A 27,592-nucleotide genomic window follows, 5' to 3' on the forward strand; every position below is an offset into this window, starting at 1 on the left:
TTTTCCTCCAAGCTGACAACTATTCAAGCTTGTATCAAACCTCGTAATATGTATGCATCTGTACAACAGTACAATGTGCTGGTACGAGTTAGCTATCTGGGTATTAAGACATCAAAAAGCTAATCTTATCGAACAACTTAAAACAGTAGATACAATCACAACATCAAACGTTATATGATACTTTGTTATAAACACAACACACATTGCTAATACGATTCACAGAAACATAAACATAGCATTAAAACAAATTGCGATTTAAAGACCTCATTCACAACCTTTTATATATGCAAAAACATGTGGTGAACCTACATACACCTTATTGTAAAATATTTTTTTTAAACATAAAAGAAAATTTTAATGTTTTGTACAATGTTGCCGTGCATGATGAAGGATGTGGCACCTCAATCCTAATCTATACTGATGACAGATAAAAATAAAAATAAAAAAATGCTGCTTTTTAACTACTAGTAAATGACATATTTTAATAATAGAAGAATACCCTTGTGCTATTGTCTTTTTTATCCATGTTTATGATTTAAATAGCGACAGTGAAGTTTTAAATAAAAAGAGATGATTTTACGAACGGAGAATCACAACCTCTATCCACGTATAATTTACAAACATAAAGACAAACAATATGATTGTAAAAGCTTCTAGCACCGGCGTATTATAAAAGTTAATTTTCAGTACGGCACGGCACTTAAACATCCCATTTTCCTCTAGATGATAGAACATATTCCGATTAGTAAGTAGAATATTTAAATGGAAGCTTTTTGAATGACTATACACAATATGAATGCATATACGAACAGCATAAAATTACCGCACAGTAATCAAATATTGGTAAGTTGTAACACTGCCACCTGATTCTATCAATCAGAGGAAAGTGACATGTTTAAACGATAAAGTATGGTATCATTTAAGGTTAATTCCAAATGTAGGAATATTAACAGACACTCCCAGTCTCACACACTGACTTCTATCTTGCAGTATTCATTTCCTTTCCCTTTAGATACTCGGAGAACGGCACCATTTTTTGTTTCGTCCATTACTAGTTCCATGAAACTTTCCGCTACCGTGTCTGTCCTAAATCAAGAAAAACAACATCAATTAAGTTTCCGTGAAAGGTAATTATTATGATTATATCATAAAAATGAATTATTATGAAAGAAAATTGAAAATTACGAAAACGAAATAATACTTTTACCATAAAAATGCTGATCATATTGTAACAATTAGAATTCATTTGATATATTGTTTTCTTTATTATAACCAAACAACTGCATTAGCAAAATGGGTGGTGCAAAGTCGGGCTGTCTCATGCGTTTAGATTGTCAGATTTTACAAAATATATTATCGTAATTAAACCTTTATCGATAATGGGGGTTCATTTTATAGCGTAAAATGCCAAAGTTTTATCATAAAAATCCTGCAAATTCTTTTTGGTGTCAAATCTGAAGAAAAAAATGTTCTATTGGTGGCCTAGATGACATATGTACTGGGTTATAAAAATGTCATTTTAGTTCATTAACAAAACAATCAGTCATAACATTCTATTAAAAATATTATATATTTTAGGCAGTGTAATATATTTGAAATGCTCCTGCAGACTTTCAGTATCAGAAGTTTCTAGAAACAAAATGTTTAACCTGATTTTATAAGAAAGGCCTGATAAGTTTCTGAGCATTCTAGTTCCTGTTTTTCATTTGCAATACCAGCCGAAGACTGAAGTAGCTTACGTCATAAGACCATGTGCACTGAGGAAATTAGTGACTTTTGCACTGTTTTCCATTTTCGTCTCAGCGTCGTCGTGTAGTGTAAATGGCGAAATCTGCTTCACGAGGTCTGTATCAGCAAAGGAGGGACACAGAGTGTTTACCCGTATACCACAATTCCGCACCTCCTCATTACTCTGTAATCAAAAACAGCGTTACTAATGTAACCACATATCTGATTGGTTAAAAAGAAAATAGAAGTTTGTAAGATTAATGTTTACATTTAGTTGATTTTTTTAAATTCCAATCATCTAGATATTAAAGAGTGTTAAAGAGATATTTATTTATAACAGTCTAAGGTGTTATAAGTATTTACAGTATTTGTTTTACAATTTATGATTTTTTTGTTTAGACACGAATCAAAAAGAGAAATAAGTTCAAACTATCATATACCAATGTGGAATAATGTTGAAATGTTTCTTTAAAGTGAGAGAAATCAAACAATCTGTGTATGTCTCTTGCTAGTACGTGAACGTATTAAAAATGACAAATTGATATCATTAACAAACTGTGCATTTGAAGACAGCTTCAATGACGCTACAAGTGTTTCTTTTAGTGTCAGCGTGATACTATAAATAGTCTTGAAACCTATTTATCATTTATTCACTTTGAGAATCAAGGCTCATCTAGAAGTTTCATAAAAATAGATTACCGAAGTTTTAATTTCTGTGAACTGTCAAACAATCATTATTCATATAAGGATTGAACGGCATTTTCTTTTAATTTCATTCCGATATGAACGCAAATCGGTTCGCGTTCATACCGGCATGAACATTAAAAAAAACGTTCAACCCTTGTATTTACATTCTAAATGTTTAGTTGTTATGAACCTTAACAAAGATATTCCCTTATATTTTCGATATTGTAGAGTCTGTGTAGTCCGTGCAAACGAGATTCCCGGAACAGTCTAACGTTTAACAGTTGTCTCATGTTAATCAAGGCGGGAAGAGAAACTTCAAAATGACGCTTATCAAATAACGTTCAGAGCCCTATAAACGCAATTTCTTATCGTAATGCTTATAGAGGAACTTGCAATGGAAATGTAAATACATCTCAAAAACCTTAAAATTATAGTATATTTATATCATTATAATTTCATCTCCATCTTTTACTTCAACATCTAAAGCACTCGATAAATAGCATATACATAATATACACGACGGTGAATTCATTAGCAAAATCGTCAAATGCTCACTTTCAATAAAGGCTCATATCGGTGAGTGGCATTTTATATATATGAACGTATATTACAACTGTACAAGGATATGACAAGAAAGATCGTGAATCAGACCTTTGGTGTATACATGCACGAATATATCAATCCCCAATGCCATTAAGTTTAAAATTAAACAATTATGTTTGTAAATAACATATCTAAAAGAAATAGTATACTTCAAAAACCAACAAAATCGAAGAAATTTGCGTTTTACAAAAAAGGCACATGTCTCTCATTACTTGTAAACGTCTTGTCAGAGATATAAATACAATGCAGTAACTCCAACCCTGTTGTAAATGTTTGGTTTCGTAAAAAAACAGTATCACCCGATTTAATTTGTTAAATCTAAAAAGGAACATTTAGGACAAAAATATAATTTTGTAGCTATGACTGTACCGTTAGTCACCAATAATAACCAGATTTTAGGTATACTTCCTCTCTATTTTATCAAGATTTACATTTGTTTAAAATTGCATAAGCACGTATTAACTATTACCTTCACCATGACCAGGTACACTTTTTTTTAAACTTTGATTTCGAAGTTCCCCGTTGAAATGACGCATCAATACCTTCTCATAATAACAGGTGAAGAAAGACGCTTTAGAAATAGTTGTTTTGATCACATGATGTTTTCGACAAATGAATTGGCTTTATGATCACATTTCACATTCAAACACATTTTGATAATGCTTCCCGTTATAAAAATGAACCATACCAAGCCATTCAAAAAAGACAAACATCTTGAACATTTATCGATATCGGTAACTTACAGCCAGACACCTGGTAAGTGCAATGATGGCGGTCTTCGTGGCACAATATACGGGTGACATAGGGTTGACCGACAAACCTGGAAATAAAGGAAAAATTATGTATACTGAACCTGGTCGTAAGGGGGTGTATGTAACCAGGACATCACGTGAAGAAGTACAGAGTGTGTGTAGGGGCCGTGAGGAGTCAGCATGCATATGTTGGTGTGTCTGCAATCAAACACCGGCTTAAAGTTTAAATGTTAAGCATGAACATTGATGTACCAATGCAATTTCATAGTATTGTCCGATTGAATCGAAGTTTTCATCAAACAACATTGAAAACAGTAATTATGTTAAGCCAAAGGAATATGTTTGTCGTGATGGTAAATATGTCCTTGTTAAGTTGGTCAGTGTATCGCGATCGCCAGATGCCGACAATAAATAATTGGTCAAGTTTAAAACAGAATGTTGTACTATTGTTATAAAATTCTAAATGGTGTATAATAGAGTGCATTTATCAAAAACTACATATTTTGTTATAAATTTGTAGTTTTCAGTCATGAATAATACCAGCCTCTTATTGGTTTTTGGCGGAACGTCAACATAACTACAATCAATTTGTCAAAACTGACTTAAATAAGACAGCGAATGCCCTATATAAGATACCAATAAATGTCAGAGTTTACATAGAACGAACCAAGTCAACGACCTCCTGTGTTTTGACCCAGAGTTAACAAAGTAGAACAGTATGTTTAATATCATATATACATATTATGCCCACACCAAATATTGGTCAGGAACAGACACATAGCCAGATATAGGAACAGTTAAAGAAATGCTATTATCACATTTATTAAAATGGATTATGCAATTTCGATAGTGAACTTACTCACCTGAATGTGACAAAAATTCAAAACTCATATGTAATCAAAATCTTTTCAAATAAGTTATGTCACTTCAGAACACTTCAAGAAATATAATGTAATTATCCTCTATGCTGTCTCTGCAAATATTTCTCATACAAAAACAGAGTTAAATGATATATTCCGTTTGACATTTTTTCCAGGTTATGCAGTTAAAATGCTTCATACAAACATGTACAAGTTGTATGTTAAGTTATTGGACTGTTTGAAATGATTTTGTTTAACTTGTATGACTATTTTTGTACTTGCTTAGAAATACTTATGGTACAATGTACATGAAGCAAGATTTTGTAAAAGCAACATTTGAAATATTTTGCAACTTCTAGGAAAGTGATTCAATTAGAACAAATACACTTTGTTTCAATTAAATGCAAACTTCTCAATATTTTACTTGATAACGTATGCTTCAATGAAGAATTTCAAAAGGGGACAATATGCCATCACCATGATATTCTTTATATCTAACATTAACGTAATTCAAAGCAGCTGAGGTCACTACTGTAGTTTACTATTTGTCCCTATTCTGTTATCTGTGGGCTGCCTTGACAACTGGACAACACATTCAATCTGTGCACTCACAAAGTGTGAAAATCGGTTAATCATATCATCGATCTTGACTCTGGCCTTGGCCAGTGTGAAAGATTATTGACCATTTGAGCTGACTTATTAGTGTCAACAAAGTCATGTGTTCAGGTACAGAACAGGGAAAGGCAGGATGTTGATTGCATTGATATGGAAAGGACATGAGGTCTAGCAGCAATCTCAAAAAGCATGGCGTTATACGGATATGACATGGCGAATTAGGATATTTGGATTGTTTGTAATAGTTGCGACTCTCTAGTTATTGTAATTAGGATATTATAACTGTTTGTAATAGTAGCGACTCTCTAGTTATTGTAGTTAGGATATGTGGATTGTTTGTAATAGTTGCGACTCTCTAGGTATTGTAGTTAGGTTATTTGGATTGTTTGTAGTAGTTGCGACTCTCTAGTTATTGTAGTTAGGATATTTGGATTGTTTGTAATAGTTGCGACTCTCTAGTTATTGTAGTTAGGATATTAGAATTGTTTGTAATAGTTGAGACTCTCTAGTTATTGTAGTTGGGATACTTGGATTGTTTGTAATAGTTGAGACTCTCAAGTTATTGTAGTTAGGATATGTGGATTGTTTGCAATAGTTGCGACTCACAAGTTATTGTAGTTAGGATATGTGGATTGTTTGCAATAGTTGCCACTCTCAAGTTATTGTAGTTAGGATATGTGGATTGTTTGTAATAGTTGCGACTCTCTAGTTACCGTCGTTCGTATATTTGGATTGTTTGTAATAGTTGCGACTCTCTAGGTATTGTAGTTAGGATATGTGGATTGTTTGTAATAGTTGAGACTCTCTAGTTATTGCAGTTAGGATATTTGGATTGTATGTAATAGTTGCGACTCTCTAGTTATTGTAGTAAGGATATGTGGATTGTTTGCAATAGTTGCGACTCTCTAGTTATTGTAGTTAGTATATTTGGATTGTTAGTAATAGTTGCGACTCTCTAGTTATTGTAGTTAGTATATTTGGATTGTTAGTAATAGTGTTATTTGGATTGTTTGTAGTAGTTGCGACTCTCTAGTTATTGTAGTTAGGATATTTGGGTTGTTTGTAATAGTTGCGACTCTCTAGTTATTGTAGTAAGGATATGTGGATTGTTTGCAATAGTTGCGACTCTCAAGTTATTGTAGTTAGGATATTTGGATTGTTTGTAATAGTTGAGACTCTCTAGTTATTGCAGTTGGGATCCTTGGATTGTTTGTAATAGTTGAGACTCTCAAGTTATTGTAGTTAGGATATGTGGATTGTTTGCAATAGTTGCCACTCTCAAGTTATTGTAGTTAGGATATGTGGATTGTTTGTAATAGTTGCGACTCTCAAGTTATTGTAGTTAGGATATTTGGATTGTTTGTAATAGTTGAGACTCTCTAGTTATTGTAGTTAGGATATTTGGATCGTTTGTAATAGTTGCGACTGTCTAGTTATTGTAGTTAGGATATGTGGATTGTTTGCAATAGTTGCCACTCTCAAGTTATTGTAGTTAGGATATGTGGATTGTTTGTAATAGTTGAGACTCTCTAGTTATTGCAGTTGGGATCCTTGGATTGTTTGTAATAGTTGAGACTCTCAAGTTATTGTAGATAGGATATGTGGATTGTTTGCAATAGTTGCGACTCCCTAGTTATTGTAGTTAGGATATTTGGATTGTTTGTAATAGTTGTGACTGTCTAGTTATTGTAGTTAGGATATTTGGATTGTTAGTAATAGTTGCGACTCTCTAGTTATTGTAGTTAGGGTATTTGGATTGTTTGTAATAGTTGCGACTCTCTAGGTATTGTAGTTAGGATATTTGGATTGTTTGTAATAGTTGAGACTCTCTAGTTATTGCAGTTAGGATATTTGGATTGTTTGTAATAGTTGCGCCTCTCTAGTTATTGTAGTTAGGATATTAGAATTGTTTGTAATAGTTGCAAGTGACATCTTTCAACAACAGGGTACTGACATCAACATGATAAACCTTCCTGATAGCTTTATATTCTTACATAATTAATTATATACATCGTGATATATACTGATAAAACAAGATAGTGTCAGCTGATATGAACACAAGCAAACAAATATGTTCTTATATATCAAATTTCTCGGTCAAGCAAATACAATGACCAACTTCTCTGAAGGTATTTAATTGACACATGAAAGAGTAGATTCATTTGAAAAACAAAAAGAAATAATGTCGTTTAAATATGTTCAACAACCCGATATAGTGTATCAATTTCTCGACAACTTAAATAAACCTGCCCGTTGTAATTGCACGTGTTTACCTGCCGCAGACGAGATATTGACGATGACACCTCCGTTCCCGCCCTTGTCATTTCGTAGGTATTCAAAGGCTATAAACGAGCCCCGCGTCATGCCTTTCTGTAAACATCAACAATACATACAAAATATTATAGGTGCAGTACCTCGCTTAACGAACAATCAACAATAATCTGCATCCATGCTGCATGTAATTGGATTAAATCATTTTTCAAAGTAGATGATTTGTGAGAACAAAATTCCAAAGAATACTAATTAATAGAATGCTGTTATTGTCCCGTACGTACGATATTCACGTCGACGACTTGCTCCCATTGCGGGTACGTCTCCCCGCCCATACCAGCATTGTTACATACGATGTCAATTCGTCCGTAACGATCCTTTGTTGCCTTAAATAGCTCTGAAACATATAAAAAGTGAAATCAAAACACAGCCACCTAGTTGAGAAGAATCCTTCGTATAATACCACATTCAATTACAGCTAATCACTGTCCATCTGTCAGTAATGGTCATCCGTACATTTAAATAACGATGTGATCCAATATTTATATTGATATACTGTCCAGTCCTCCGTAACAGTGACATCAAATAAATATAAAAAGTGTATCGAGCATTTTAAAATGGTCCTTTGATTTTTCTGGCATTTGTGTACAAATGTCTGAGGCTATTCAATCGGCATAAGTGCAGGTAACATTGAAAACTGTATAAACGTCCTTTTGGTACTTCACGTAGGCTTAAACCATTACCATCAAACAACTGCAATAAACAGCTACGTTAATAGCTTCATACAAAGTGGCACTGTGTTGATTGCTATCGACTAAGTAAACAATGACGGACGCAGGTGATACCTGAAATAGATTCCTTATCATTTTGCAAATTTTTGTTCGTTCTCTTATTCAGAATATGTAAACAAGATTTCGTTCACGGAGCTGGTGATATCTAATCGTATAGTATTTAAGGGTTGATTTTGGAAGAAGCCTATTTGATACATCATAAGGTCTGCAAACTACATAACAGTAAGCTGTTTTCCCACACCAGAGATAAGTTGACAGGCCCACACATACTGTGACCCGAGCTATTAGCCAAATAAAACCAGGAATGTCGCACATAGAAGCCTGCTCTCATGGTAGTCTGGTCCAAGTAGTATTTCAAGTGACGGAAGATGAATTTCACACGAATATTATTGATAAGCTAGATACGTAGAAGTATTCGTCATCCCATCCCGCACCATCATGAAATTCACAAATATGTTATGTTTTTGATGACAATCGTGAAATCGCTCCTTTTTTGTCTAGGATAATTATAAGATAGAATTATTTTGATTTAAAATGTTTAGTATCAATCAACGAAGAAACTTCTAACTGCAGTTGCACGAGAAGTGATATTATCTTCGTTAATACCTAAGAAGCAAGTGTCAGACTATGTAAAGTCCATTTGCTTGACAATAAAATACGGTTAAACTAAACGATCAAGACTAAGGATCACCTAAATATTCTAGTGTGTCACGGGTCATGTATAAGTAATGTGATCAGGCTGGAAAAACCAACTCGACGAATGATAAGAGGTAATGTAATTTGTTGTCTACATTAGTTAAAGTTAGGGAAGGCTATTTCCGTTCAGAGTATTTTGTTTGGTTTGGTTCTGATATTTTTTATGGACAGCCATATGTTTCTAGCATTTTGTCTGAGATGATAGTGGGCTGTTGTAGAACACTGCCTACATCCAAGAACGACATTTACAGCTATGTATCGAATAATGTTTGAGAACGTTTACAGCCCAAGCGATCCCACACAGGTGTATTACTTTGCAATTACTGTCACAAGGAATCTTTATCATGCTGCAGTCAGCTTCTGTATGTATTAAGATCTCCACTTTATCTTAATTCATATATTTACAGGTTTGAAGCGTAGCAGTTAACCTAATAACATTCATCTTAATTGTCAGGGCCGTGTAAGATTTTGTGAGATTTTGTTAACACTAGTTTCTATGTTTATGCCTCACCCACAGAAACACTAATACATTAATATAAAGCATGCTGTAGGTGAATGTGTTCATCTTTTTTTAAGAGGTGAACCGCTATTTAACAAACCTAGTAGAAGACTGTTATCATGTTGTTCAATGGTGTTATTCAATTACTTATTAAAGTTCATGAAACCTTTTTCTTTACCGAAGTGACGCTGTATATATCAAGAGATTCATAGACATGCTTAAGTTACTTTAAAAGAGATTGCGTTCATTTACAATAAAGAGAAGACATAATTCGGACAATCTCTTATTTGCACATTCGTTTGTACATGTAGCTTACACCCGACTTCATACCCATTATTTTAGTATCCATTTCCATTTAAACATACACTATATACCATCTGAAACATACTTATATACCTTCATAAATACTTACATACATATGTGTGTGCGTGCATGCTTGCTTGCTTGCGTGAATGTGTACTTGGTTTCCTGCTTGCGTGCGCACACACAAGCAAAATACATAGACGCTTTAATTAGAAATTGTACTCAACATACTGCAAACTATCTAATACACGCCGAACTGTGATAACTTTTGGCAGATTCCTCAAAACACATTCCTTGTTTTCAAAATACATAATTACACTTACGCACAACACGTACGACCCCAGACAGCTTCGGTTTCTCAACCACGTCGTTACAACTTCCTATCTTCGAATTCGTCGTGTATTTAGTGAAACGTTTTTGCTTTTCTTTTTGTTTATAACAGCTTTTATCACTATAAGGCACGTTCTGCTTAGAAGCCAAGAGGTGATGAAAGTATTGGTTTATGATAATACTGGCATAGAAGCCATTGTGACAAGATAAAGGGCCGCATAAACCCAAACACACATGCAAACTTAAGACAGGAATATCGTCATGCCAACAAAGCAGGTCGAGATAATAATGCTATTTTTTATGAGACAAAATGGTATGCAAGACTTTTAATGACGCAACTATAAGGGAATGAATTTACACTTTCGACTTTTCCATGATACAACGTCTGCAATTAAACACTAAAATATGGACACTCACATGAAGCACATATTACATCATACCTCCATTTAACAGTGTTTATGAAAACATTGCATAAATCACTTCAAGTAAAAAAAGGTATCGGAGTTCTCTGACGCTATATATTTTGCATTGTTAATTTATACAGAGTTGGTATTTTTTATATTGTTACTGTTCTTTGTTATGATGTTTTGTTTTGTTCGCTCTCGCGTAATATGTTAAATAAAATGAATCGACACAGAAAAGTATTTGTATTTCCCTCCTACAAAGGCGATACATTCTCCACATCAAAAGTAGCGGTAACATCGCTGACAATATTTTTTTACATTCCGTTAAGAATAATATTTATTGTAAAAACTAAATAGCATAATCAAGATGTTGTCTGCTGTTTGCTCCTACACGTTCAAAGGCATTTGCAAAAATTAATCATGTGTGCAACATCTGCTGCAGAGACCCCTAATCGCTTCAGAGCCAATGGTCTAAATGTCGGTCTCTGTGGGGGTTTTATTTCGCTTTTCTTGAGTTCTTGTTGTTATTGTTATTTATCTTAGATTTGATCCTTATGCATTGGCAAAGTTTTAAGAAATTATTGATCCTTTATCAGTGTTCCGACAACATCATTTATGGACTTGGAAAATGTTTTTATGGTGTGAACGGTACCATAATGTATTGGCGGAGCGATATGCAGAAGAATCGTGTTTCAAAAGATTCAGTTAGGTATGTTAATTTCATCGCTTAAATAATTACATTTTGAAGACATTTAATACGTTTGAGCATTAAAGAGTATCCTTATATGGCAGACATCGAATAAATCAAACGCTATCTTTAGAAATAGATATTTTTAGGAAATAAATCGTTCTACGGAAACTTATCTACAAGTAAGTAAATATGTTTAAAGAAAATGTAGAATACAGCATTATCGATCATGGTAAATGAGTTCATGAGGAGATATATAGATAATTAATAGTGCTATCAGCATCCGATCCAGTGATAATACTTATGTAAAAAAATGCTTTAAAGCTTAAGAGGGAAGTTGATTCGACAAAAAATATACCACGGCGTCAATTCATCAAGACAAAATACACGATAGCGAACACAAAAGTTTATATGGACAAAATATACCATAGCACCAACACACAATGTTAAATAGACACAATATACCACAACATCATTGTGCATGGACAAAATCCCAAAACAGTGTCAATCAAGCGGCATTTGACTTATTGCAATTGATAATAAATACAATAAGTAGAACCTTTCAGTATGATATGTAAAGTTAAACCGTTTAGATATAAACATAACAACAAAATATTTATACTGATTTTGAAAAATAGGAAATAACCGAAACAAAAAAAGTGAAAACATTAAGGACATATGCTGCAGAAACGTTCATTCTGGAACCGTCGAGAGGGGAAAACGTCATACACAGATTTTTTTTATAGTTTTTTCCAAACTCTATAGGTAGTTGCCCGAGAAGTTTTAACAAAGAATATTTAAGTAAATGAGTAATATTATCATTAAAACTTTCTGTTGAAAGGTTATCTACATATCAAGGAAAAGCGTTGTTCTGTGACGACCATCATCGGTTAATATTTTTCAAACTTAATAGTGTAGAAAGTGTTTGACTAACGCCCAAAGTTCATAACTTTGCAAACATTATATCTAAATTCGACTAACTGTTCGATTGGCGCCGCTGTTAGACAAACTGTTACTTAATTCATGTATTGGTAAGTGATAAACAAATCAGGAGGCCTAGAAAATCGCAGGTTTTTTTACCATTTATGAACGTCTGTTTAGTTATGCATTGTCAGGACGAATTGAGATTTATTTTCATTGCGATTGGTTGCATTCATATCAATTTCACTCTCTTCGATATCGCAGTCTGATCTTTGAGACCAAGTCGTCATTAAGGATTTCCCGTATCTGCGTACGTCATTAAGAAAACAAAAAGGCTTTTGAAGTATCATCAGCATGTTTATACGGTGTCTGGTTGATTTTCCCTAATATAACAGACACTCAGATTTCCATCTGGTACATGTGTTATGAATCAACACAGAAGTGTAGCAGAACAATGATTATAGTATTCTCTACACCTATGTTAACACACACAGAACGGCTTTCATCAATACATCTTTGTTCCGTGTTGACATTTCGTCGGTAATGAGATTTGCAGTTCGCGTGATTAAATCTGTATAAGCCAATGGTGAACCAGTAAGATATCTTCAATTTTATAATGGTAACAATCATGTCTGCTTTCAGTGAGACATTTATATGTTAATTTAACATTTTTTCTGATTTATTATTGGATCCGTTACAAGTTAAATGTTTTTTGGCGGGAGTTGTTGTCTTCTTAGCTTTTGTTAATCAATGAAACCTTCATGAATATGATGCATTCTACTTTGTGGTTCATGTTCTCTATGTGGATAATTTGCTATGCGACCCCGATTCAGCACGATATTTAGCACCCAGTGAATAATCAATCAATAAACTCTTCTGAAAATTTCTAAAATATTATCATATGACAAGTTTACAAGATAAGGAATGACAGTGCAAGATTTGAATATGAAAAACTTCGTCGTATTAAGGGAGGCTATTTGGAAAATACACCAAATCGCATTGAAATATATTCTGTATCTGCGATAAGTCAAAATAAGTGTCACACGTCAACAACAACAACAACAACGTACAAAAAAAAAATAGACGAAAATATTCCTCTTACGAGCCATATTTTAGTACCTGCGCAGACACCCTCACAAATCTGTATATATTTTTGATTTGGCAAAAGTAAATTGAATAATGCAATAATGATATCAATGTAATGTTCTTTATACGTCCATTTTAGAGACATTTTTTTGATATTATAGTTTACAACATGGATCATCACTGTGAGATTGCCTACAACTAGTTCATCGATGATCAAGACTTAACCAATCAAAGGTCTATTATGTAGCTGTACTCGACTGTAATGCCTTCAGTTTTGAGTTCGTTTCAAATTTTTTTTTTTTCTACGTCTTCCGATGAATCCCCATTCAAATATATGACATATGATATATTTCTGACAAAATGAGCGAAACTCATTAATTGTAATAAAAAATGTCATATGAATACATATTTCAATAGTATCAGTTTTCATACTGTGCCCGTGTGAACTGAGACCTACGAATGTAACATAGGGAAAATGCGCTGATAATGTACAGTGTATAGTCCATTTTCAATTCTTTGGCAATTGATTTTATTAGAGTATAAATAGAAAAGTTTGACGTCAAAAACACCCGTCAATAACAGAAACATGAATCATAAACGGCGTTCATCAGATTGTTGTACACAATGGATAAAATAGTTCTAAGGTTATCTGTATGTTTGCCTTTTCAATTTTCTTTTCCGTGTATTCAAATGAATTCGATGTTTTTTGTTGGTTTTTGTTTCATTTAAATGCTGTAGTTGGCTAGATGCCTTGAAATCTCTGTCATTTGTGATATCACCGTAGAACTTTGTACAAATACACACAATGCTACATCTGTTCCCTGATAACGCCATGTTTATTCATTGTACCGTGGTTTCTTCTACCAATTACATAGATCAGGATCAGCGCCGCTGAACACTTGAGATGTGTGTTTTCTCGATTGTTTTATACTAGACGGGCTATTTTGAGGGATTCCATATCACCATCGGTATATTCATGTCAGCGCTCCACAACTCGTTTTGTTTACAATACCACCGAACCAGGCCTGGAGCTTCACCTAAACAAATTACCATGTCAACCTATTCTAGAATACTAAACAGTGCGCTGGTAACAAAAAAGTTAAATTATAATTATATTTGATAAATAAATATGCCCCAATTACTAATACCATCTTGAAGACTCTTTTCTACGTAGTACATTCTGATATAAACGAAATGTTACGTAAAATTCAATTCCACTGACATAAGTTTTTATGGTACATGTTCAATATTATTGAATCCTTGTGGCACCTCATATTGACAGAAATTGTTTATTTCTGATCTTCGTTAATTATGTAAGCGCAACCGATAGAAATGTGGTGAAGGAATCACAATCCTGAATTGGTCATTTTGACCCGTATAACTTAGATTCCAAATGCCCTCCGTATACATATCCGTAAACAAGGCAGTGACAGCTGTTATATATCTACACGTTGTCCCAAATCAGTACCATATCTGTGTATAATATTATAATGATTTGTTCCAGGTGGAGAAAAGTCGGTGGTACATGTATCTGTTGTATGTAGATCTTACAGCGATAGGGTCGGAAGCACGAACTTGTCCATACAGTTGATGGCTTGGTACATGTATAAGGACAGAAAAAAACTGTATATTTATTCAGGAGCAAATGTCGCGACGTATTGGCGTGAATTCTACTGTGGCCAATCACTGCTGGCCAAATTAATGCCGAGTGTTTGGAAACCATAAACCATCTTTATTTTTGATCATGTGTTTTGCATTTTAGATCCTTGCAAGAATTCATTCGTTTGTTTATGGATCGCTAGATTTGATTCTGGACTGTCTTATCTTAATCTGTATGGACACCCACTGACTAAAATAAACACATCTATCCCACAACAACATCAAATCCTACCAAGCTATACACATTACAGAGGCAATCTCCTGGGAAACTTTCAAAAAACGTTGCATCAAAATACACGAAGCTCTATGTTGCCATGAATTCGATATATCAGGTTTAAGAATGGAAACTTGTAATTGGTGATGTTTAGTGTGCCTTGGATACACCACCAGTAGTATACGTGTCAACATAAAAACGGCTAGGTGAGCATCTCGGGTGTTATGGGGTAACAGCAGACTAGATCGTTTGTGTGGTAACTTGACAGTTCTCTTTACTTATCTCTAGGCACAGCGACAAAAACTTAAAGGTGTGCCTCTTTGGTTTCTTATTAACAAACTCAACGTATACCGAACAAACTATGTTCATTGTTAGTTTAGTTCAGCTTGATGTGTGTTACTTATTTTGATGTTTATAAAAAAAAATCTATAGTATTAAATTTAAATCAATGAAATGTAAAAAAGTACTGTAAGAAACCTAGACGTATCAGTCCTCCTTTACCTAGAAAAGAGAATATTTAAGTGGATATTTGATGAAAGTTGTCCTGTAGCCGATGAAAGTTTGAACAATTGGGATATGGCCTTGATCTATAGTGGTCATCGAGGTCAGATAACACCGGTCAGTAATATCCTATACTGACCCGAAACTGCCCAGACATAACGGCGACTACGAGTAGTTCACAAATCGGTTTTTATGTATAGATATTATATTACCAATAGATTAACCAAAACCTGAAATCATTGTCACTGACCAGTTACCTGGTAAAGGTAATCGGTATGACACCTTAGTGCACAAGTGTCTCACGTGTAACTGGTAGGTATTCTCACTCGTAAATCAAGTTTAATTGATGCCTTTATAGATATGGAGGCGGATCTATCATGCATTTAGTTGTATTGTATGTGTAATGATATGCACGTATATTGAAATACAGTTTCTCTAACGATTGTATTTGTACTTTCGTTGTGTAAGGCTGATGCATCGCACATGAACATTTCATTAATCTTTTTCAGACACTGAGAAAACCGATTTTAATAGAGTTCCAAAAAAACATGTTAAACCACTTTTTGTTTACCATTTTTTTGCTTTTACTTTTTTTTCTTATGACTTTTTAAACTTTTTGAAATCAGTATGTATTCCAAAAGTAACATTACAACAATAATTGTGGAAAACCATGTAATTACTCCAAACACCAGTGTTTTATTAATTAAGGTAACATTTACCATAATAAAGCCAACACTCGTGATTACATAACATAAATCCTGAACGTTTGGCAATTACTTTGCTGCAGCTAAATGCACGATTGCTTTTCATTTCACAGAAACCACAATATATTATGCAAGCAAAGTATTTTAAATCTGTCAGCAATTTAGTAACATGCTGCGATAGTTTTCACGGGATATTTTACACGTTAACCCGTTAAGAAAGACGATGCATTTCATGTAACTAACAATTGTGGAACATGTATTTTAGACATCAGTTATGTTAATAGACGTTCTGTACTATGTATCAGACTACTACCGTATAATGGGTTATTTACGCGAGCTTAAATTTTCGCGTGTTTGACCAAAAAAAAAGAAAAAATGAAATTTACACGAATTATAATTTCGCGAACTAGACATGTGAAGGAACTAAATTTTCGCGGTGTTTTAGCATAGAGGCGAAATACCGGGCATCTTAAGTGTCAAATGGCATGTTAAACCAATCATCAACAAAACTATAACATGTGTAATATGATCTATTTTAACCATTTTGTATTATTCTTGATGAAAAAGAATCGTTACAACTCCATGCTCGCCATTTCATTACGTCATTACGGTTATTAGGTTTGTTATAGCGGCTCATGTTTACGCTTTTCATATTATTCTGCGGTTCGTATTTTTGCGATCACTTTATTGACCTGCGAAATTGCGAAAATATTATCGCCGCCGAAATATCCTGCTATACCGTATCATGTAGCAGAATTCTTGATATATTGTTAGAGGCTCTGCTTAATAACGTAAGTCATAATTATCTTTAATGTCTATACACATATAGCTGTTAGTGGACGGTTCGTTACCATTTGCCTTATAAGGAGGAATAAGAAACTAAAACACTTCACATTTAAACAAACTCACACAGTATCTTATGTGGGTCATTAGGAAACATATGATACTTATACACGGTAGTGTGAACAACTGCTATCTCAGTTTTAATGTTATCATTCTTAGAAAAACAATGCATATTTGAAATCAAATGCCTTTTTTGTTTGGTTATAAGACAAATATAGTTTGTATTAACACATAATTGAAAAGATATTAGGTATTTAATACTCTATCTGTTCATCCAACCAATCTGAAGCGTAATTAGTATCCGATCAACGGTATCATTAAACTGCCCACCCCTCCACCTATCCGGACGCGATATAACACTCCCCCGACTTTTCACGTACCTCACCTCCCACTATAGTACTCCAAACTGGATTTCTTGTAATAGCCATACGATGTCGGCTACATGTTTAGTTTGATGTGATACGTTAAACGTGTTAACAGGAAACAGAACGGTACAGCTACTGTTTAAACAATTTATGAATAGGGATGTAGCCAACGCGGTAAACTGCTAAGTGTTTTGGAAAGGAACAATTTCGGTATAGCAATACTTGGCTGTGGTTTTTACTGACCTATTAGGTCAATCTTACGTATGTGGTCAAAAAATATGTCAGTGTAATTAGAAACAAAGCGATGTAAACTATGTGCTTACCACGACAGATTTTAGGGTAATGTTCTGACGAGTAAATGTCTAATACTACATACACCTTAAATATTTTAGATTATGAATTTCCAGCCAAATTAATTTCAAAACACATTTATTTTCTATAGCAATCATATGTTTTGCTGGGTTAATATACGGAAAATTCACTGGAAATAGTTTGATGGTCTTCTGTCTGTACTATCGTCAGGATGGAGGGCAATCCAGGGATAAAACAACCCGTTCCTTGTGGATATTTTAAAGTAAGTAATGACAGGTTTTAGCTTTAAATAAGATGGATGTCATGAATTTCAAAAATTCTTGTATATCAAACAGATGATTAAACCAGCAACACGTATGACCTACCTTCCATGTCTTTCTGGCTGGTGACGTCACAGCGCCGGAACATGACATTTCCCGCGCCATATTTATCGGAGAGTTGTTTCAGTGTGGCTTCGCCTTGATTGGTGTTTATATCACAGAAACAAATCTGAAAAATGACAATTAATGTGATAAGTACCTCCGACAACAACGGTCCTCTCTGAATGGCAGTAAAACCTTGAGTCACACATATTTCTGTCACCACTACCTGAATATGCCTTCGTTAGCAGCGTAGTAAGTGTTAACATTTAAGACAGTTTTGCCAATAAATAAATAAATAATATTCCACACATCATGAAAAGGCATTTATCTTGAACATGCAGAAAGCTGCTTTAGCATGCAGACAAAAATTGCCATCAAGCTGTTAACATATATTTATTGTTTTAGAAATTACGGAGAAAATCCTGAATATCATAATCGCTAAATAAACCCTTGGAACGTTTAAAGTGCCCTTAACGACTTTTCAAAGCAATATGGATAAACAATACATTATTATAGATAATGGGTGCACAATGAGTGATACAGCTGTTGCAATTGGTGCATAGAAGAACAACCTCGATTCTACAAGGGGTCCAATACAAGTCTGAAGTCTGTTCATATGAGCAGCAGATGTATTACATGTATTTTGAAAGGTAATGGCATAACAAGATAAAACCAAAAACCCGATTTATTTCGAATTAGCTATTTTATAAGCCAAAATGAAATTGTATTTCGACATTTTAATATTGAAGTTTAATGAAATATTTAACGTGTACATTCGCTTACCCGGTAAACGTTGATCTTCTTTGATAGTCTTCACATTGATAGGTGTTTTTCGTTTAAATTTCATACATAGGGAACCTTATCGCCATTTGAATCCATATATTCGTTTATATAACAATAATCGTGCGGACGTTTCAATGAGAGATTCCCGGGAATCGTTTGAGCCCCTATTTTTGTCCATTTTTGACATTTTATTTCTTTATGATCGCTTTAAACATTTAGCTGTAACTTGATGAGTGATCAGATAGGATATTTTGCTATAACTACATTTAGAGGATAGTTAACTTATCATTTGATGTTGTACTTGAACCATTGACATTGATTAGTCTTGCAGAAATTTTAACCAAATTATATAATGAAGCAAGTGTACTCGCGTTCGTATTGTATCACATCTTTCTTTTAGTTAACAAAGCAGGCATAACATATCCATTCTGCGGTGTTTACGGGGTTAAAATGTCAGACCTGATGTACAGTTTTTGTAAGGTCTTATCTTCTAAGGTATTAAATCAACAACGTAATGCGATCACCTTTAAATCAAGTACACGATCCATGTCTGCTTAACCGAGTCACATTTTACGGGATTTGAAAACTGACGAAGGCTTTGTGTTATTTGATCGCTTTTCACCAAACTCATGAAACCTATCCAGTTACGTCCTATCAGTGAACTATTTGTATGGTATACAGAAACCCTACTTTCAGAGCGTGCCTGAAACCTATCCAGTTACGGTCCTATCAGTAAACTATTTGTATGATACAGAAACTCTACTTTCAAAGCGTGCCTGAAACCTATCCAGTTACTGTCCTATCAGTGAACTATTTGTATGGAACAGAAACCCTACTTGCAGAGCGTGCCTGAAACCTATCCAGTCACGGTCCTATGAATGAAATATTTGTATGATACAGAAACCCTACTTTCAGAGCGTGCCTGAAACCTATCCAGTTACGGTCCTATCAGTAAACTATTTGTATGATACAGAAACTCTACTTTCAAAGCGTGCCTGAAACCTATCCAGTTACTGTCCTATCAGTGAACTATTTGTATGGAACAGAAACCCTACTTTCAGAGCGTGCCTGAAACCTATCCAGTCACGGTCCTATGAGTGAAATATTTGTATGATACAGAAACCCTACTTTCAGAGCGTGCCTGAAACCTATCCAGTTACGGTCCTATCAGTGAAATATTTGTATGATACAGAAACCCTACTTTCAGAGCAAGCCTGAAACATATCCAGGTATGGTCCTATCAGTGAAATATTTGTATGATACAGAAGCCCTACTTTCAGAGCGTGCCTGAACCTATCCAGTTACGGTCCTATCAGTGAAATATCTGTATGATACAGAAACCCTACTTTCTAAGCGTGCCTGAAACCTATCCAGTTACTGTCCTATCAGTGAAATATTTGTATGATACAGAAACCCTACTTTCAGAGCGTGCCTGAAACCTATCCAGTTACTGTCCTATGAGTGAAATATTTGTATGATACAGAAACCCTACGTTCAGAGCGTGCCTGAAACCTATCCAGTTACGGACGGTCCTATGAGTGAAATATTTGTATGATACAGAAACCTTACTTTCAGAGCGTGCCTGAAAAGTAGGTTGAAGTGTTAAAATATTTTCAGATATACCGAGAAAAGCACATAGGATGGGTAATTATTTTATTAAAGGTATGTCTTTGTGAATGAAGTATATTCAAGCCTGGTTAGACTGCCGAACGTACCTTATGAAAGTACCTGACGAAATATTCTTCTATAAAGTCAATAATTTCTTGTTCAATCAACGTAACATCGACAAAATTAGTTATAAATACGCACTTTAGATATTCGTTAACGTTTCAGTTACCGTCTAGTTATCAAGATAATGACGTCTTAACATCTGGGTCATGTGTCACACCTAACTCGGTACAAAAATCGATATTGATACCCCCGGTCACTCTGTGTTTACGACTCCGGTATATCAGTCTGTCGAATTAAACACGTGTCAGAGGAAAAATCAAATTTACTTTTAATGTCTATAGACGTTTGATAATCTTATCTTTAATGCAAACATTGTCCGTTTGAGATATAAATATATAGTCCTCCTAAATGGTGGTAGGTTATTTCTGTAGTATACACAGATATTCAGGAACATGAACCACAATAGAAGTACTCTTAGTAAATACCAGAGGGGTATGACACGTACGGATACCCACCCCGTGGTCCGTATATATGTGTAATATGTATCAAGACACATGACACACATTACACATAATGCACTTGGGGTGACAATCTGAACGTGTCATCCCTATGGGGAAAAATTATAGTTCGCATGCAATCAGTGTGGAATTCCTTAAACAGAAGCAATTCACCACGACATAGCATTATATACATGCTTAGTACCTAACTACTATTCAATACATGATCGTCTTCACTAGCGTACATTTTATGTGAATATTCCACAAAATCGAAGGAGCTGTTACGTACATGTATGAGAAATAAACCGTGTTCATAGTTGTCAATTGATAAGACAATTCGGGCCATGTACTTTCAATATTTTTCACTCTTATATTTTACCCTAAAATAAATATTTTCTTTTAAAAAGACCGGGTTGCATAAGCCTACTCCTGTTACATCAACCCCTGCATACAACCAAGCATAACATCGGAAACGTGAGTTTCTACATGAACATAGTTATATAATAGGTGTGCGTGAGAACGAATTGTATACTTTAAGAGGTCGTGCCTCTCCAGCGCATACATGGTGAGAAATGACACGAAGTGGGTGTACATTTTAAGCACACATCTTTACAAGAGCCTTACGACTTTTTAAACAGTAACTGTCATTTGGATGAGGAACGTAACACACACACGTGATGGCACTTCGATAAAAATCTGTTTTCTATCATTCAAGAAGTTCGAATTAGAAAGTTACATTAAAGTCTTCGTGTGTTTTATTTTTTTATTTTTTTATTTCTTTTAATAATATCGGTTTTAAATTTACGAAGAAAGAAATATCAATAGCTATTTCATTATATTAATGAACAAACGAATATATTTCGTATTTTTAAAGCTGTCCAATAATACCGTGTTAGATACATGCCCCATTAAACAAAACGGTGGAATCTGGACGTCTGACATAAGTATATTCTGTATAATCTATAAAACATAACCACACAAACGGTGTTATCACACATAAGATTGGTGACAGGTAACCCGATACAAACCATAAATCCTTACTACGCTTGTAGGTTCTCTTGCGGAAAATACAAGATTTCTATGCATTGTGAATTTGTTTAGAAGCAAAGATTTCCGACAATATTAGGAATTGCTTTTGCTGGAGAAAAGTTAAATTCGACTTGTGATACTGCTATCATCAGAAGAACGATAAAGACAGTATTCCATAAATGGATCATTTATACCAAAGTGTTTTCCATCTTTGAACAGCTTACTTCTTGTCATCAAATTATAATTTACAAAATTCAAAGTAAATATAGTATATGCGATTGACACCTTGTCTAAAACATTGTTACAATAATCCTTTACCTAGATTTACTTTACCTAGATTTATAAACTACTGTGTTATATGGTGCTTAGGATAACTGTAGAGGTACAAGTACATACATTTAAAATCACATGCCTTTACATGTACCTAGATTAACGCTTCATGAACGTTACATTTGGCCTATAGCTAGAATTTTGCATGATGGAAAAAAGGTCACTAATATGTAATCGCAGGTAACGTAATTACTTTACAAATACTTGAGCAATATTGTGATATAGTTTACTAGTTGTACGTTTGTAACAATAATGTATCATGTAACATTATACATCTGCCTGGATTTAGTATGCAGTATTATGGTAATGGAGTCCATAACCTATGTGCACTGACCGTTGTTACAAATTCCTAGAACCTAGATTTATATATAACCGAGGAATGTAATGACGATTATTACTTACTACATTTAATGAAAATGTGTTCATCGGTATTTTAAAATATTTTACAGTATTACCTTATTTTGGCACTGAATCCGAACAAATAAATGTTCGTTACATAAGTATTACGTAAATAAAATATCTAGGCTAAGAAGTATTTATATTTGTTATTACTTCTTGCTAATATATAGATCAACACAAAGGAGAGGTCAACATAAGGTTTGTTTGTACATGGCGCTTCAGTGTTAATGTCGACACGGTGAGTTATTCTCCCAAAATAATAATAATAAAGTGCTAAACAATTACCAAAAAGTCTGAAATAAACAATTTAGGAACATTCTGAATACATACGAGACGAGCTAAAGCAAGAGAGAGGCAAATGTTAGCGATTTGATTTGTTCGTCAGTGTTAAGAACAAACAATACCAACAATAATGGTATACTAGGTGGGTGTACAATGGATAACAACGATTGACTTCTGTATCTTTTTACGGTATAAGCATTTACTGTTGACTTAACTGCATGACCTTATATGACCATATACACAAGTAGTTATATATAGGAATTTACATCATTATCCACGCTTCCCGTTCTTTATATATTAATGGTCCATCAAGGCATGCTATTGCACAACAGTCCGGAATCGAATTGTAAAAATAACAAAAACAGTGTATCAATCTACTTCTGAAGCGGAACTTCATGAACAATAAAGATGTCGTCACTCCTACATAAAATGAATGACATATTTCTGTTGTATCATAATTAATGTGAACAAAACACAACGCATTTCCTTAGCGAATACTTAACATATTTTTGTATACATACCATATATACATAACATGCATACCTTCTTTCGCTGTCTTTAAAAACAACCAGAACAAAATATCGAATGGACACGCATCTAATGCATATACTTATGAAGCAAATCAAGTAGTCAACAATGACAAAATGTTTAGTTCTACAACGGGGTACACGGTGCCCAATGTTACGTCCTACGAATTGATTAGATATGTTATATGTTGTAATTGTTTAAATAACTTAAATCACGCTGAATATGTCGTTGTATGTTAACAATGTGATGCAAATGTAGGGCAAAATACACGTATAACCATATGCTCATACGAAATCTTTAACTCGTTTGTCAAAACTTCAATTCTTGACAAGTGTATATAAACAATATTTGCACAGCTCAATTAGGCACATGTGGTTTATGTCTTTAAGGTATATGTTCAAAATCATAAACAAGGCATATCAGTTATCTGTTAGACTGAAACTCGTCATTTTTTTCAAATTTACGATCATGGTTACGATGATTAACAGGGAAATGAAGAAACATGTAATTGTAAGTTTATTATTATTTAACTAACAGCACGCCAAAGCCAATTCTGGCAAACGTCATGGGAACAGTTCAAATATATGTGAGACACCAATGATAATTTAATGTTGCATACAAGCAATCGTTTACAAATGGTCTATTGTTCCTTCTGACTGTTTCTCGCAGACAATACTTACTTACTTAGCCAGTTTGTTTGAAATTTGGAAAGTTAGAGATTGCAAAGTCATACAGGGAGCTGATGTCGACATGTGTCACACGTGATGAGGAAATTAAGTATCCCCCATACACAATGTGTTTTAAATGAATTATATATGTAAACAGTGTCAGACACGCGTCAGCCTACGATTTTCAAAAACCTATTAATACCTATATCTAATGTTGAAGATTGGAATTACCTTAAATTTCCCGAATACAAACGGACGAAACACCATCAATAGGTGGTAAATATTTTAACAGCTTCTATACACATCTTCATTGTGTTCAAATCTATTGTTACGTGTGATTTGTTACCCAAGATTCTGCCCAAGGTATCGGGATTTTCTGGATAGATGCCTCCAGTTTTTGACCAACGAGCTACTCAGCCAGGGTTTCCTACCCACAAATATTCAATCTACAGTAAGGTTAATCGGGTCGTAAGTATGATGATATTCCCAACTATGTTAAAGATGTGTTAACCATGGCTTGGATCACTGGTGAATCTGACCTTTGTGTTCCTGAATTCTCAATTCTCGTTACTTTGTACTGTCACCATTTGTACTCATTTCCCATCGTGTGACACTGCATAACCCCTGTGGCTGATAAACCGTTAACAGCCAGCAATCAGTCATAATTATTTCAATGAATATGTGACCTATATGGAAAAGTCCTACACGTGTACGAGGATCACCGTACGGTCCCTCCCTGCGTACAATATCTCGTATTAGCTGTAAAATATTTGATTTAATACACCTTCCCTCTAACGAAACAGAAGGCATATATTATTTTTATCTGATCTTACCTATTTCTATTTTGGTTTAATGATTTATCCCTGTGTAACACCTTATGGGGATTATAACAATCGTTTAGGTAGCATGGAAACCAAGCTTTCATTTCGATTTTACGAGTTTTCGAGTACGTATGCTCCATAAAATCCACGTTTACTAGTAGTTAACCAATTGTTTATGAACAAAAATGGTGGGGTTTTTTTATCGTTGTCCGGTTTTAAAGAATTGCGTCGTAGTTATGATTGATAGCAGTGCTCAGAGGTAATTTGTTTTTTCTTATGACGTAAGGCATCTCCGAACGCTAAAAGCTATCAGAGAAGTGGGTTTAACATTCACTAATCTAAGTCAGTATAGTGGTATAAACATTGAAGACGTGTGGATAAATTATTTGAAACGCAGATCCTGGAAGTGCTCGTTTGAGGGCACCATTGATAGGTCTACGTAATTAAGTTAAGAATTATAATTCACGACGGTAACCTCTGTGGACACATTAAACTTATACATTATTATTCATCATTAAATCTACATTATGACATCGTCTCGGAAATTGATATCATCATTTTATTTTAAGATATATTATAGATCATTTTCCCTCACGTTTAAATCTTGTTATGATATTTAAAGCTGAAAATAACATTGAAATAAATGTTTGGAATGCAATCAGTACATCTTTGTAACCATATCAAGTGCGAGACCCATAAATGTGTGCATTTGGCCCAGGCTGTTAGATACTGAGATATCTGTTTATGTATATAGCATGTTACTTCTTGCAACAGTCGTCGTGTACTATAAGTAAATTTATAAAACAAAATATCCCGTCTGATTGATCAAATGCCATACAAACTCAGGGACATGAGAAAATAGTGTTCTGCATTTTGCATAACTTTCTAATAGAGCACACACACACACAAAAAAAAAAAAAAAATCGATGAACACAATTTTCAGATACAATAAAAGTGGCGTTGACTCAGTTTTAGTAAATGTATACAAGCTGAATATACCATTAAACGGTACAAATATAGTAATATATCCATTTTGCAATGTATAACAATTGCACCGGTGTTGTTGTTTTGATATGTTCGCGTGTTGTAGCTGCTGATAGTGATCGTTTAAGATTTAAAACCATACATCGCATCATTATGTTCTATGTATAAACATTACATGTAATCCTAGACCAACTCATCCATACACAGCGAGTCTGTCGTTATATCTAATACTCTACAATTTTACCAAATGTAAACAATGGGGCAATCGATTTTCGAGGATGTATCGTGCGTGTGTTGGCAATGACTCGGCTTGGTAACCCATCTCCCGAATCCTACATCTCGACCTCTTTGGTACTATGCCAGCTGTGAAACAAGATAGTCCCTCCAGAAGATAGTGATGCGTGTTTGGAGTTTAATCAACCTGGCTAAAACATCATTATTTGTTTGTATACATATTACGACATCTACCTGGTTAGTTGCGATTCTACTTTCCATGGTGAGAACACCGAGTGCGTGGTCATACATACAAGAAACCCAACACCACTGAAAATAAATAACGAAATATTCCTCACTATCAAAAATCAACCCAGTTGTTAGTTTTATACAGTAGCCACGTAAAGGAACATAAACCGGGAGTATCTAGCTGACGTGAAAAGTATACATCCGCAGTTGACATATTCATAGCTTACCTTCGCCCCTTTGTCGAGTAGTGCTTGCACAAATGCATATCCGAGACCCTGAGCACCTCCCGTCACCAGCGCAACCTTGCCTTCTATCTGCATTCCGCGAGCTCCTTTCACGTGTTGTAACGGAAAACAGTAAGTTCGCTGAGCGAATGTCTCTGGCGCGAGCGATTGATTCAATTTCTGCCTTTGCCTGGCTTATAAATAGAGAGAGAGTCCTATATTCGCTACGTGTGTGTGTACCGCGCTGCCGTATTTTATAGTTTTACCGACTACTACATTCATAAACTACTGCGACGTCTACCGTGATGTTGTGTGTATAAGTATGTGATCCCGGCCCTGTATTGTATATATATGTGGGTGGGTGACACCCTGCCTTCTATTTAATACCTTAATACCAGTCAACTGTCATTGTTTCACATCCATCACATACAGCGAGTTTCGACTTTGTTAATGTCAGGAAGGAACAGGATGCGTTACTTGAAACCAGATTATGATCAGGCATTTTGTCTGTCAAGTTTTAGTTTCACAAAAGCGATGTTTAATCATGGATATTTTCCATACCAATGTACCTAAAGAATAACTTGTTAAAGGGCATACACCCTATCGTCTTTCCAATATCTGTCTTACTATAAAATGTACATAAGTTTGCTGTAATATAACTTTGTTGAAATGATTTTTTTTTTTTTAATTTTCAGAGCAAAATGAAAAACTTTCAAAATC

General features: G+C 34.4%; 1 protein-coding gene across 1 annotated transcript; it reads right to left on the bottom strand.

Annotated features, from left to right (window-relative positions):
- On the bottom strand, nt 1-27,250 carry LOC110453655 (15-hydroxyprostaglandin dehydrogenase [NAD(+)]-like). The gene is made up of 7 exons (XM_021502697.1): nt 26,876-27,250; nt 18,198-18,321; nt 7,801-7,913; nt 7,519-7,615; nt 3,762-3,838; nt 1,740-1,912; nt 1-1,086 (listed from the first exon to the last, which is right to left on the bottom strand). The coding sequence occupies exons 1-7, from the start codon at nt 26,966-26,968 to the stop codon at nt 966-968; spliced, it is 798 nt and encodes a 265-aa protein (XP_021358372.1). The 5' UTR covers nt 26,969-27,250; the 3' UTR covers nt 1-965.
- Nucleotides 27,251-27,592: the final 342 nt, after the last annotated feature.

Source organism: Mizuhopecten yessoensis, unplaced genomic scaffold (genome assembly GCF_002113885.1).
Source record: "Mizuhopecten yessoensis strain PY_sf001 unplaced genomic scaffold, ASM211388v2 scaffold7473, whole genome shotgun sequence".
In the NCBI taxonomy this organism is placed as follows: domain Eukaryota; kingdom Metazoa; phylum Mollusca; class Bivalvia; order Pectinida; family Pectinidae; genus Mizuhopecten; species Mizuhopecten yessoensis.

What these genes read in the sequence shown, in the direction of transcription:
- LOC110453655 (XM_021502697.1), bottom strand. Translation starts at nt 26,968, where the DNA reads ATGCAGATAGAAGGCAAGGTTGCGCTGGTGACGGGAGGTGCTCAGGGT. An exon ending in CAATATCTCGTCTGCGGCAG is followed by an intron (nt 3,839 to 7,518) that starts GTAAACACGTGC and finishes CTTTATTTCCAG; the next exon opens with GTTTGTCGGTCAACCCTATG. An exon ending in AGTGCACATGGTCTTATGAC is followed by an intron (nt 1,087 to 1,739) that starts GTAAGCTACTTC and finishes TTCTTGATTTAG; the next exon opens with GACAGACACGGTAGCGGAAA.